This window comes from Equus caballus, chromosome 1 (assembly GCF_041296265.1).
Source record: "Equus caballus isolate H_3958 breed thoroughbred chromosome 1, TB-T2T, whole genome shotgun sequence".
Taxonomy (NCBI): Eukaryota; Metazoa; Chordata; class Mammalia; order Perissodactyla; family Equidae; genus Equus; species Equus caballus.
In genome coordinates this window covers 152,087,323-152,100,383 of record NC_091684.1, presented here as the reverse complement: position 1 = coordinate 152,100,383, position 13,061 = coordinate 152,087,323, and the positions used below count along the sequence as shown (strand labels likewise).

General features: G+C 40.5%; 1 protein-coding gene across 4 annotated transcripts in view; it reads right to left on the bottom strand.

Moving 5' to 3' along the window:
- Positions 1-1,389: 1,389 nt before the first annotated feature.
- The window catches only part of DMXL2 (Dmx like 2), a 140,264-nt gene continuing 128,592 nt past the window's right edge, over positions 1,390-13,061 (bottom strand). For 2 of the 4 annotated variants that reach the window (XM_023617458.2, XM_023617462.2), the window contains exons 34-44: positions 12,550-12,612; positions 11,637-11,723; positions 11,434-11,555; positions 9,915-10,053; positions 9,194-9,254; positions 8,932-9,059; positions 8,336-8,413; positions 6,043-6,134; positions 5,259-5,311; positions 3,625-3,842; positions 1,390-2,835 (exon numbers count right to left, since the gene is read on the bottom strand). In XM_023617458.2, the coding sequence (XP_023473226.2) occupies positions 2,626-2,835; positions 3,625-3,842; positions 5,259-5,311; positions 6,043-6,134; positions 8,336-8,413; positions 8,932-9,059; positions 9,194-9,254; positions 9,915-10,053; positions 11,434-11,555; positions 11,637-11,723; positions 12,550-12,612 (1,251 nt within the window). In that variant the 3' untranslated portion in view covers positions 1,390-2,625. The remainder of the gene's footprint in view (positions 2,836-3,624; positions 3,843-5,258; positions 5,312-6,042; positions 6,135-8,335; positions 8,414-8,931; positions 9,060-9,193; positions 9,255-9,914; positions 10,054-11,433; positions 11,556-11,636; positions 11,724-12,549; positions 12,613-13,061) is intronic. The other 2 variants (XM_023617465.2, XM_023617470.2) reach the window with 1 other exon arrangement.

Here is a 13,061-nt window from a genome sequence, read left to right as displayed (position 1 = left end):
ACTCAGGAACTCTCAACAGAACTCGTTTGTTGCTGGCGGGAGTACAAAATGGTACAGGTACTTTGGACGACAGTTTGGTAGTTTTTCAGAGAGTTAAATATAGTTTTACCATGTGATCCAGCAAACTCACTCTTAGGTATTTCCCCAATTGAGTTGAAAATTTAGGTCCACACAAAAACCTGCAGACGAATGTTTATAGCAGCTTTATTTATAACTGCGAAAAACTGGAAGCAACCAAGACATGCTTCAAAAGGTGAATGGACAAACTGGTATGCCCTTCCATGGAATACTATTCAGTGATAAAAAAGAAATGCGTTATCAAGCCACAGAAAGATACAAAGGAACTTTAATGCATATTGCTAAGTGAAAGATGCCAACCTGAGTATTACATATAACATAGTATGTGATTCTAACTATATGACATTCTGGAAAAGGCAAAACTATGGAGACAGTAAACAGATCAGTGGTGATGGGGGTTGCAGAGAAAAGGAGAGGAATGAATAGGTGAACACAGGACTTCCGGGGCAATGAGACCATTCTGTGTGATTCTGCGATGGTGGACACACCATAGTAGCATTTGGTGAAACCCACAGAACTGTACAACACTAAGGGTGAAGTTTAACATAGCCCAAGGACTTCAGTCAACAAGGCATCAGTACTGGTTCATTAATTCTAACCAATGTCTCACACTAATGCAGATGGTAATAATAAGGGGAGGGGAGTAAATGGAAACTCCTCTGTAGTACTATCAGCTCAATTTTTTTGTAAACCTAAAACTGTTCTAAAAAATAAACTCTACTTTTTTAAAACATGCAAATTAGTGTGACACGTGGCAGATTACTATAAAGCAACAGCTCAAGGAAGGCGGCAGCTAGCATAAAGATAAAGTCTTTGAATTTCAGTTTCAAAATTCTCTATCTTACAGGTTCTGACTGAATCAGCTGGTACTATTTCATTTAGTACAGTACATACAAGGACGGAAGAATGCACCATATACAGGTTACTGTGTGTATATGTTTGCCATCATTGCCATTTTGTGTTCCGTGTATTCAGACGTCCTGCCTCCTTCTTTTCCCCTCGCCACAGAAGCATGACCCCCAGCTCAGCTCCTTCACCAACGTCAAACCAGAATCAGCACTTAGTCCCATAAATGAGAAGGTACAGTGAGGTTGTTTCTTACCCAACTAAACCCCAACACTGAGGGCCTCCTCTGTCTGGCTCCCCACGGTATTCCATCTCCTAGAATGGCTTCTGATATAGAAGGTACTCAGTGAACATCTGTGAATGAAGGAACTGCCTATTAGCTTTAAAATTCTCTAACATTTCATCAAATTTAAAATGATCTCAACTGTTAAAAATAATACGAAAGAAGGCCAGACCAAACTAAGATAAAACTCTAACAAACAACATTTATTCTTCTTTTACATATGTACTTCACAGCCCAAACATCACATTGCCTTCAGAGAAAGGTGCTTTTATGCCATTATATTTTACTATTTACTGCACAGGCATTAAACATTCTCATTAACATGATGAGACAATTTGCTGGTAAACATTTAAACACACAGACATTGGTTTCAATATTTCAAGAACATACTTTTGATCATAACCAAGGAAGTACATCAAAATATGACGACATTGGCTAATATTTTTACAAGCAAATAATATTTAACTCTGCATAGTTTATACAATAGGCTGTGGTAATAAATAATATCACCAATTTCATCAACTATTAACTGGCCACAAAAAGCCTAACATTCATTTTAATTATGATATGAAATGTTCTATTGGTATAGTTTCAACATAGCCTTAAAATGTTGTGGGTGTTTAACCTTGAATACGTGAAAAGAAAAAGTACTAAACCGGTATGTTTCGGTTAACTACAAATATGTCATGTTCACGTATTACATTCCTAACATGAAGGCAAATATTTAAATAGAAAAACTAGCAGTCCAAAAAATGTGAATGTGCAAATTGTACGGAAAACATTGCATTTAAATTTGCACTCATTTGCAAGTTACAGTACTAGCTCAGTATAAACACTAACAGGAAAAATATTCAGCAGGAAAGAATGGAGATGACCTCTCACGGCAGAGAACGAGTCACTGCACAACGTTCCACAGCTGAGAAGTGTTTCTGGCAACCTAGCGCTTCTGAACACCTTATGACTACCCTTCATTCAACAAAGGAGACTGCAGGCATGCTTCGATCAGTGGGAAGATAGGAAGAAAAACCTGAATCAGCAACATCCTCTTCCTTAATTTGGTGTAAAGGTCCTTCCCATTATTACAACTTACTAATATGCTAACTTCTAACCTCAAATGTTTTCTGAATCAGGTTTGCTAAATGCTGTAGAGAAGAGCTACCCTTCCTACGATACTAGGTTTGTTGTTGTTGCTTGTAGTGTGTCAGCATGATAAGAGGTACATGCACAGTCATTCTACCAACCTGAGAGGCAACACTCAGCATAACGCTCAGCTTGGATCGGATTCAAATTCTACACAGAGATTCTCTGTATTGTTCTCAGTGTGTTAACAACTGCCTGGAAAGCAGAAATGCCTAATAATTACTGCAGTGTGCTTTTTAATTGAAATGTTTATAAAAATAAAGCCCCAATGTTTAAGTCTATAGAATGTCAAGAATTCTACTAGGGATGTTAAAAGCATTGGGCAAAACCCTCGTTTTCAGCGTGCCGTCCGCCCCACAGGAGAAGATCCGGTTGCCCTGGATGATGTCAATCTGCATGACTCCAGCCCCGAGGTTTCTGAATATGGACTGTTTAGCATGTTCACTTTTAAATGAATGAATTAGGCCATGGCCTGTCAATCTCCACACCTAGTTTAAAAACAAAAAAAGTGTAAGTCATTAAAAAAAGAGAGGAAGAGAGCATAAGCAAAAACATGGCCTTTACTTCTATTCCCTTGGCTCAACGGATCTCCTTAAAGCCCGACTTTTCTATCCACTGGCCCTTTCCTAGCAGCTTATCTAAATGGAAATAACACCATTCTCATGATCCCTTTACTGTCCTCACACTTCACTGTCCCTTCTTTCAGATTTCTGTCTTCACGGCCTCTTATAGTTTCATATTAACCATATATACCTCATCTCTAATTCCATTAAGTATTTAAGTTAATTCGATTAAACATGTTCCTAACGCTGAGCTAGGTCCTGGGCAATATAAGAGAAGAACAGGAGCATCTCACTGATCTGGAAAGCTCCCCTCAACCATGCAAAACAGAGCTGGGCACTGGGCCCGGGGCTGGGGAGGGCACGAACTTCTGAGGAGCCAAACTGATGTCACCTAGAAACTCATGCGTTAATTAAACTCACACGCTTTACTTAAAACACAGTTCTTTCAAGCTTTTTAACGCCCTGAGCGTCTCGTAAGCTTGATTATTTGGTTTTCCAGACCATAACAGTTTAGAAAGAACTGCACAGGAGTGAGGAGGGAGGTGTCTAGAGGCATTCACTATCTCCACAGAACTTCACTTTCTGAGCTCATTTCATAGAGTGCGGCTGGTTTTTTAATTTGGGTTGTTTATTTATTTATTTATTTTCCCCAATCAGTCTCGACAGCAGATAAAGGTAAGTTTTCACCCTCTGTAGCCTCTTGTCCTGACTCACCTTTATGTTCCCTTCTGCTGAGCCTGTAGTAAAATACTCCTCACAGGGGTCCAGCGCCAGAGCCTTGACGGCCGAGTCGTGGGCCTGGAACGTGTGGAGCAGCTGTCTCTGCCTGATGTCAAAAAGGCAGACGTACCCTTTCCTCCCGCCGGAGATCAGCAGCTGCTGCTTTGGCGCGTACTGGAGAACCGTGGCTCCGTGATCGTGGCATGTGAAACCTGAAGAAGAGAAATAGCAAGGGCCTCTCCGAAACTATTTCTTATCTTGGCAATCCTGATAATGCTTAAATGCACATTTAAATAATATAGCAATTACACGTTTTTTAAAAATTTTAATTTCTGTAATCATATGATCAAACTATTAATGAAGCCAACTGGTGACTGACAAAGTATTCTCATCCATAATCTCACCATGAAAACATATTCATACAGAGGAAAGTTAAAGCTTAAGCTCAAACAAGCTAAGTTATGCTGCCTCATAAGAGGTACGCAGAAGCAAAGTGCAGAGGAGACCAGCTTCCCAGGGACCCGCTCAGCCACCTCATTAACGCCCACCCACGACAAGCATTCACCCTGTCCCAGTTCCTGCGCCACACACAGCCTCATCAACAGTGCTCTCAGTAAGTAACTGAAGCTCAACCACACTAGTGTGAAAACGACCAGCTACGGGGTGAGTTATCTGTCCTAGGTTTCTCTGCGCTTTAATATGGTTCAGGCCTTAAACTATGATGTGGCAAATCTTTAAGAGACGTTAATAGGTATTTACAGAAAAAATTTTGCAATCAAATAAAACTGGGAAATAACCATACCTTTCAAAATGCACATCAGCATGGTAAAAGAGGAAGAAATCCTCCTGTAAAAAAAACCCACCCAAAGGGGGCCGGCCCTGTGGCCCAGTGGTTAAGTTCACACGCTCTGCTTCAGCAGCCCAGGTTTTTGCCAGTTCGGATCCTGGGCACAGACATGGCACTGCTTGTCAGGCCATGCTGAGGCAGCATCCCACATGCCACAACCAGAAGGACCCACAACTAAAAATACACACCTATGTACTGCGGGGCTTCGGGGAGAAAAGTAAAAATAAAAAAATAAAAATAAAAAATAAATTTAAAAAACCCACCCAGCTTTGTTTAACCCAAATTTATTGGGCACACGGAGCCCTCTTTCAGCAGCATTATGTGGAAAGGAGATCTTTAGGAAACCAATTAAGAAAACACTGTCTTAAACAGAGGAAGTACTATTTAAGCGCTATCGTTCATTTTTCTAGTTCTTATCATAAGGTTAACTTTTATTTTAGGGTTAGGTTTAATTCTTTAAAATATTTCATTTCTTTTGAGCTCAAAGAATACTTTGCAATTAATTCCTTAAACCCTTGTTAGTATCACCACTCTTCATACCATATTTTCTGAATAAAATATAGCACACAGACTATCCTAGGCTAGCTGGATTTCTATGACCATACGTATTGACCTCAGCAAGGTAGCCAGATATTCTAGTTAACTTTTCAAATTTCATTCATTTTCAATATTTCTCCATTTTCAACCCGTGAATAAACACTCACTGGGTTCACTGGTTAAAATAAAAGCAGGAAAGCATTCCTTCATAGTGTATTAAAACCACAGACCTTAACAAACTTACCATGAATGAGGCTGTTTCCAGGGGATATCAATGTGTCCCAGAGGCATACATTTCTTACAAAGAAACAATAACAAAGATACATCGTAAAGAATTGTTCTAAGTCATCACTAGGGGCAAAGTGCGTGTTCAAGTAAAACATTTTTACTTATTGAATCTTCTCTTTTTTGTTCACTTACATTTCTAAAGCAGTGATTCCTAACTAGAATGAGGGCAGGCTGGGGCTGCGGGTATATTTCTAAGAGTTTATCTTTTTCACACTACACAGTTCTGCCTCATGTGGTACCCCTGTCTCTGCCTCCTCTCAGCCCCCAGCACCATCTCTCCAGGTACCACTCCAGGGAAACTGAGACACGACTTCCTGAGTAGAGGGATGTTTCTATACCTCTGTGGGTAACCCGACTGCAGGGAAATGAGAGGCGCTATTCATGGGCACATGTTGCCAATGAAAACAGCGTGAGGTCAAAGAAAATGTTGAGAATGATGGCTGCAGAGTGTCAAATGCTTATTAGTTCCCAAGCACCTGACGGTATTAACAGCAATAAAAAAAAATGACTGAATAGCTTTAACATAAAAATTACACATACTTACTGATGGATTACATTAGGAGTAATTTTTGTTTTTCTCTTTTTGGTAAGGAAAACTACTCTACGAATTATATAACAAGGAAAGTTTTTGTATTCCTAGGGTGGAAAAACGCTACTAAATAGAAATCCATACTTTCTAGCAAGAAAATCTATTTGCCTAAAATTTGCTTATTTCTCACTTTGTTTCTCTGTCAACCTACCTATTGTCATTGGACTGTCCAGAGGTGGCAACTAGACTTGAAGAGGTAATAAACGCAAAGTCACTGGTGGCTTTACTGTGGCACTGCCAGCTCTATAGGAAACAAAGTGCACGGTGTTATCTACAAATCCAGTAAAATTTGGCACAGTGCAAACACAGGCCTGCTAATAACATACCACATGCAGGAGCTCACACAGTTTTTAAAAACAGTCTAGAATAAAGAATAAGTGCTAACAGGATTAGCTGTCATTTGCATATTATGTGACTGATATCGAATAATTTTTTAAAATTGGAAAGAGTTGGCAAAAACGTGGAATTAGGGGCTGGCCCCGTGGCCGAGTGGTTAAGTTCGCGCGCTCCGCTGCAGGCGGCCCAGTGTTTCGTTGGTTCGAATCCTGGGCGCGGACATGGCACTGCTCATCAGACCACGCTGAGGCAGCGTCCCACATGCCACAACTAGAAGGACCCACAACGAAGAATATACAACTATGTACGGGGGGCTTTGGGGAGAAAAAGGAAAAAAAATAAAATCTTTAAAAAAGAAAAAAAAAACGTGGAATTAAAGGTTATGGTTTTTTAGATTATGTAACAAAGAAAAAGGATACCAAGAATATGAACTTAAATAAGCCATTTACTTATATTAAGGGCCCAAACAATTTTAGTGCTAATGACCTCAAATACATTTAATGAACTTTAAACAATAACATAAATCATAATAAACAACCACCCAAGGAAGAAAATTCTTACATGCCCACCTAGTCTTAGACTGCAGTGTGAAGGACTTAAATCAAATTAACTTTTTAACCTAAATACAAACATCCACCTTCCTTTCCACTCCTGTGCTCCCTGCCTGCACCCCTAGGTAAAGAGCTTCAGCAGTTATAAAAATAAGGTCAAAGTGGTCCTGCAAACAACTCACAGATGTAAGCTGCCCAAAACAGCTCCTAAGGCTATTCCAGCACTGGGGTAGACCGTGTACTGAGCCAGGCATGACTTTATTGTTGGAAGGTGAGGACCAAGAAGGAGGACGCTGGGGTATTTCAAAATAAAACAGATATTTTTCTGTTTGGAATTATCATAGTATAGATCTGACTGAAGGCAAAAGGATAGAGTCAAGATCATTTCCATTTCTGTAAAGACTTTAGTTCTGTAAAGACTAATTTAAAAGAAGTATCTTGTCTCAAACCATAATTAAGAACATGTACATAGTCTAGAAAAAACTATTAAAATCAAAATATCTGAAGCCAGAAGTTCCACATACAAGTTCCACCCTCACCCCCACCCCAGTAAAGATATGCTTGTCTGCATCACCAACTGTTTTCATATGGTTTGGATTAATGAATGAAGTGGCCCATTGGGACTAGTTCTCTTATAATCTAGTAAGCAGAATTCTGGAGCAAATTGGAATACGTGGAACCTATTTGGTCCTTTTTTTTTTTTTTTTTCCTGAGGAAGATTAGCCCTGAGCTAACGTCTGCCACCAATCCTCCTCTCCCTGCCAAGGAAGACAGGCCCTGAGCTAACGTCCGTGCCCATCCTCCTCCACCTCATATGTGGGACGCCTGCCACAGCATGGCCTGATGAGCAGTGCCATGTCCATACCTGGGATCCGAACTGACGAACCCTGGACCGCCGAAATGGAATGTGCACACCTAACCGCTCCACCCCCGGGCTGGCTCTGTTTGATTCTTAATATAGTATCTAAAATGAATCACAATATTCTATCATTAAGAAGTTAGGGGGGCCAGCCTAGTGGCATAGCAGTTAAGTTCACATGTTCTGCTTCGGCAGCCCAGGGTTCACCGGTTCGGATCCCAGGTGCGGACGTGGCACCGATTGGCAAGCCATGCTGTGGTAGGCGTCCCACATCTAAAGTAGAGGAAGATGGGCACAGATGTTAGCTCAGGGCCAGTCTTCCTCAGCAAAAAGAGGAGGACTGGCAGCAGATGTTAGCTCAGGGCTAATCTTCCTCAAAAGAAAAAAGAAGTTAGTTTTCAAAATGCATAAAAGTGTGCTAACAATGTATCCTATGTAGGACCACACACAGGGAAAGCTCCTGAAATTTTCCAAATATAACGGCCACCACTCAGGCTGTGAAAGGCAAGGTTTTTGTTTTTTAGGTCATTCCAAACTGAAGATTGGGCAATGACGGGGGCTGTGCTGCTGGGCTGCGGTTGCTGGACAGAACGGTCCCTTTCCCAAGAGAGCCACCAACGAAACTCGCTGTCTGCAACAGCTACGTCACCAACCGAGGGGCCTCTGTGCGTGCTCTGGGAGCGCTGAGTGAGACTTACCATGTAAGGTTTAGGATTTGACGCCGTTTGGTTTACTTGCCAGATGCTCAGAAAACCCTCTCCATCTGCAACACCACACTGTGAAAACGGCATAAATATTAAACAGCGGTTCTTAGTATCCACCTCACAGGCAAAATCACCTATGGAGAGGAGACTCACCCCAGCCCCATGGAGCTGCCCTTCTGCCTACAGCTGTGTTTCTGTTCTGTAGCTCCCAAGAAAGTCCAGGTACTTATAAACATCCTGCCACCTTTTCAATGCTTTTCCACACCTATTTCACTGTTCTCCTCCAAACTTCTATAACAGAATTTAGTCAGAAACTGGAAGGTTGCTCTCAGGTGCTTGACTGTGGTCACAGCCACCACCAACACACTCAACAGAAAGAGAGTTCTTCACCCTCACAGAGTAGTTAGTGTCTGTGGGTTTATACTTTTATCAGGAGACAAGGGGGTATATAAACAGACACCAACAAACTGACCGCTCCACTAAATCCAGGGTCATTGAATTTGTTTTCAGATGCAGTTTTACTAACCAGTTACTCATAAATGTGCACGATTATTTTCAGACAAATTTAGCAGTCAGCCCCAAGAACTAACCTTGTTGCCTTGTGAATTAAAATATAATCTGGTAACTCTTGCGTTGCCGGCCTGGCGGAAGCAGACAATTTGTTGAGGTCGCGTCCATTCAAACATCCGTACACTGCCATCCTGAGCACCTGTAAGATCTGAGACACAAAAGGAAAAGCAGAAAATAAGAAATGAAAAGCTAAAGCAAGAGTTCCAATATTTTCCATTCAATGATCACCTTCAAAATGACAGAGGCCACTTACAGTCTTTGGATCATAAATAAAATACTTACAGTATTGATGGACTGGGTGTGAGGTCATTCTCTTCACGTTGTGTAGATTCCTTTTCATAAGCTTTAAAAGAAGATAATAAAAAACAAACTTATTTTGTGCAGCACAGAAGAGATGAGGAAAGATATGCTCCAGGCCTATTCTAATTCTGATAATATTTATTCGCTTACAATTGAATTATTACTGAAATAAACCCTGCTGTGGACTTTCTGAACATAACATACGACGCTTGTCTGAACCGGCTGCAGAAGCAGAGTCCCTTACAGCCCTGCCTCTGTGGACTGTGAGGATACGAGCAGTTCATCGACTGACAAAGGGAGCTCTCCTCCAAGTGCCCCTCCCTGAGGACAATCAGGGCATCTCCAGATTCTTGAGAACAGGGCCCCTCTAACACAGCGACTAACAATGTTACTGGTGCACTTTTCAAACACTTACAGTAGACACAAACTCCCCTTTGACTCCGCTTTACCATTTTGTGCCTCTCAGTTTGCTCATCTATAAAATGATAACGGGGGATAATAAGAGCACCTACCACCTAGAGTTGTTGTGAGAAAAAGCATGCACCTGACACGAGGAAACTCACAGTCTGTCAGCTACTATTATTACAGTATCCTAACGGGTCACTGCCCCTGATCTTTAAGGTCATTCCCGTGTCAAAGTGATTTCAACTTATTTTTGAGGGAGTCCATATCCAGAAACAATACCTAAGAGAAAAGCACGTACCACACTCGCTCCAGTGCTGGTCTGTCCACTGCCCAGCCACGGCAGAGATGAAGGTGGATGCACCTGACTTGCTGAATGGGCTGTCGCACCGGGTTGGTAAAGCGTTGTAGTGGAACCGCGGTAATCAACATCATCTGAACTGTGAAAAACATTCGTGTGTTACTGGGAAAGTTCCATTTTCTCTTAACACAACTCCCAGTTACAGAGCTTCTTAGGAACCCACAGGATAGTCTTTATTTTTTAAAAAAAATGAATAAATACCCATGAGAAAAATTTAAGTACAAGTTCTAATCATAGCCAATTTTAGTACTGGTTAGCTTTTCCCCTTAGGCAAAATATAAATTTAGTCTAATGTTGTTCAGGGGTAATTTTATTGCTGCACAAGTTGGAACAAACATTTGTTTTGAAGTATTTAACAGATTTTCTTTTTATCATGTATAGAAAAAGATGATATGTTCTCTTCAAGTACAGACATCCCATGTAACAAATTCATTGAGTTTAAAGATTTCTTAAACTAAGGTACTAATTATCATCACATACAAATGTTAGGGGCTGGCCTGGTGGCATAGTGGTTAAGTGTGCGCCCTCTGCTTTGGCAGCCCGGGGTTCACAGGTTTGGATCCCAGGAGCGGACCCAGCACTGCTCATCAAGCCATGCTGTGGCAACTACCCACATAAAATAGAGGAAGCTGGCACAGAGTTAGCTCAGTGACAATCTTCCTCAAGCAAAAAGACGAAGATCGGCAATAGATGTTAGCTCAGGGCCAATTTTCTGTATCATGTTACATGGTTATATCTACTCAGAAGTATGATATTGAAACCTAGTTATATTATATACTAACAAAACAGAAAATTCAGCAGAACAGGGAGAGACAGAGGCTAGCATGGCACCATTCCCAAGCACATAAAATTTCCAAGAGTCTGGAGAAGAGCAAGAGGGAGGGCAAACATGGAGGAGATACCCCAAAATAGGAAAGTGTTGCAAACACTCTTGATGCAGTGTCCATAGCCTTATGAAAAGTAAAGTTTTCTGCACTTTTATCTGTAAAAAAGCTAACTTACAAGGTGATAATCGAGAAGAAACACTGAAAATTACTCAGTAAATGTGACTCATCAATCAGTCTAATTAATATATTGGTGTATTCTGCTTTTTTGCTCCAATTATCCAGATCAGATTATCCAAATCAGTATTTACTGACTATTGTGTAATACCTGACATTTCTTTGGGGTTCAATGTCAAGTGGCCATTGTTAGCCTTAGGCTTTGGTGTCAGAGATTATTCTGACTCAAATACTATGAATCGTTCAGGGTCTAATGGAGGAAGTCTGAGTAATTCGTTCATTGATGTAAGCAGAGCCTTTTATTGGCAGCTAAACCAATCACATTTGTCTCCTACCCAGATGAAGGGAGAGAGAGGCATATATACTTTTCAAGATAATTCAAATCATGTGCCCACCCATTTAACGGGCTCTTTTTGAAGAAAACTACATTTATGATCAACTACATAAGATAAACAAACCTTTTGGATTCCCTGTCATATTCTTCTCCAATCCATATATATGACTGACAGGCCAACAAAGAAGTAACATCAAGTTCTTGCACATCATGTGTTGAAGCCAAAACAATTTCATTACAGTTTGCCTGTAAAGCAAAGGCAGAGTCAGTAACTTAAGCATTTTCACCAAAAAGAAGTACATTCTTTATAATGACTAAAGTTTTCACCTTATTAACAGCAAACGCCATGATCATATCCGATTCCTTATGGATGATTTTCGCCTTTCCACCTGGATAGCCCAGATCAGCTTCTACCTACAAAACATTTGCCCGCAGTTTTAGTTGTTGCAGAATAGTTCCATGTAGAGATGTGCACATCCCACAAAATATAAAAGAAGGATAAGAGAAGAATGTAGCAACAGCAGCAAGAAAAAAAGGCGCCAGTAATTTTAGTGCTGAAAATTAGCTTGGGAATTTGCTTAAATTCTCTGATGCCCTGTAATCACTCCAATGATAAAGATTTCCATTGTGATTATAAGGTACTGATTAACTGCCATAAAAGATAGGTAACATAGCTTTCATTAGTATTTATAACAGAAATGAGTCTCTAACTCTTTCAGAAGTGCGCAAAGATACCGCAGTAAGAATGTGTATCATTAAGAGGCACAGAGCGGAGGACAAAGACACAGAAAGACAAAGGAGACACATAAGAAATGAAACATTTTTAAATAAGGGTGATGAGGTAGGAATAAGGAGAAACTGGAAAGAAGAACAGTGAGAAACGAATGGAGACTGATGAGAGGAAGGTGCAATGGCTTAGGGCCCAAGGTGATGGGAAAGAAAGAAGAGGCAGAATCAAGAACTAGCAAAGATAAAAACTATGTTTAAGAACAGATTGGAAAAAGGGACAGAAGTGAGGCTGGAACGGGAAGCAAGCTTTCTTCTCTTTAGAAGAACCAACAGCAAGAAGAGCAAGCCAGACACAGTGGAGCGTCTCCGACCCTATGCCACTGAGGCGTGTGGGAGCAAGGAGTACTCTGATTAGTTAGCCAGGTGGGCAGGTCGTGGTTAGTATTAGAGGTGAGGGGTTAGCTCCTTGAACTTCAGGGGATGAGCTAAACGCAAGAGCTGGGAATACTACCTTGATGTGGCAATCTTCTGCTACGCAGTTTTGTTTGACCTGCTCCACACGTTCTTCTACAGACTAAGTAACACCACACCGTCACAAACACAAAACACATGCATGACACAAAATTATAAAGAGAACGAGAACTTGCAAACTGAAATGGTCACTCCGTAACTTAAAGAGGGCAAAAATGAATTTGCAAGCTTTCTTTTTAAAAGCACAAAATCAAGAAAGAAATTATTAAACTAAGTAAAATGTGATATCATCAGATAAACACAACACAAAGCAAAATAGGCAAAATGAAAACTGATATGACTATTACATACATAAAACCTATTTCAAAATAAAAATTTTGAACAAATTAGTTACTTGTATACCAGTTACGTAACTTAAAGTTCTGACCAATCTCTAAGAAGCTACTTGTATGAGCAGACTGCATTTTATACTACGGAGATTCCAAGCCTACAGCGGTTTCAAATAGAAATTAAAACTACATATTTCTAAACACAGATTCAAAGTACTGACAA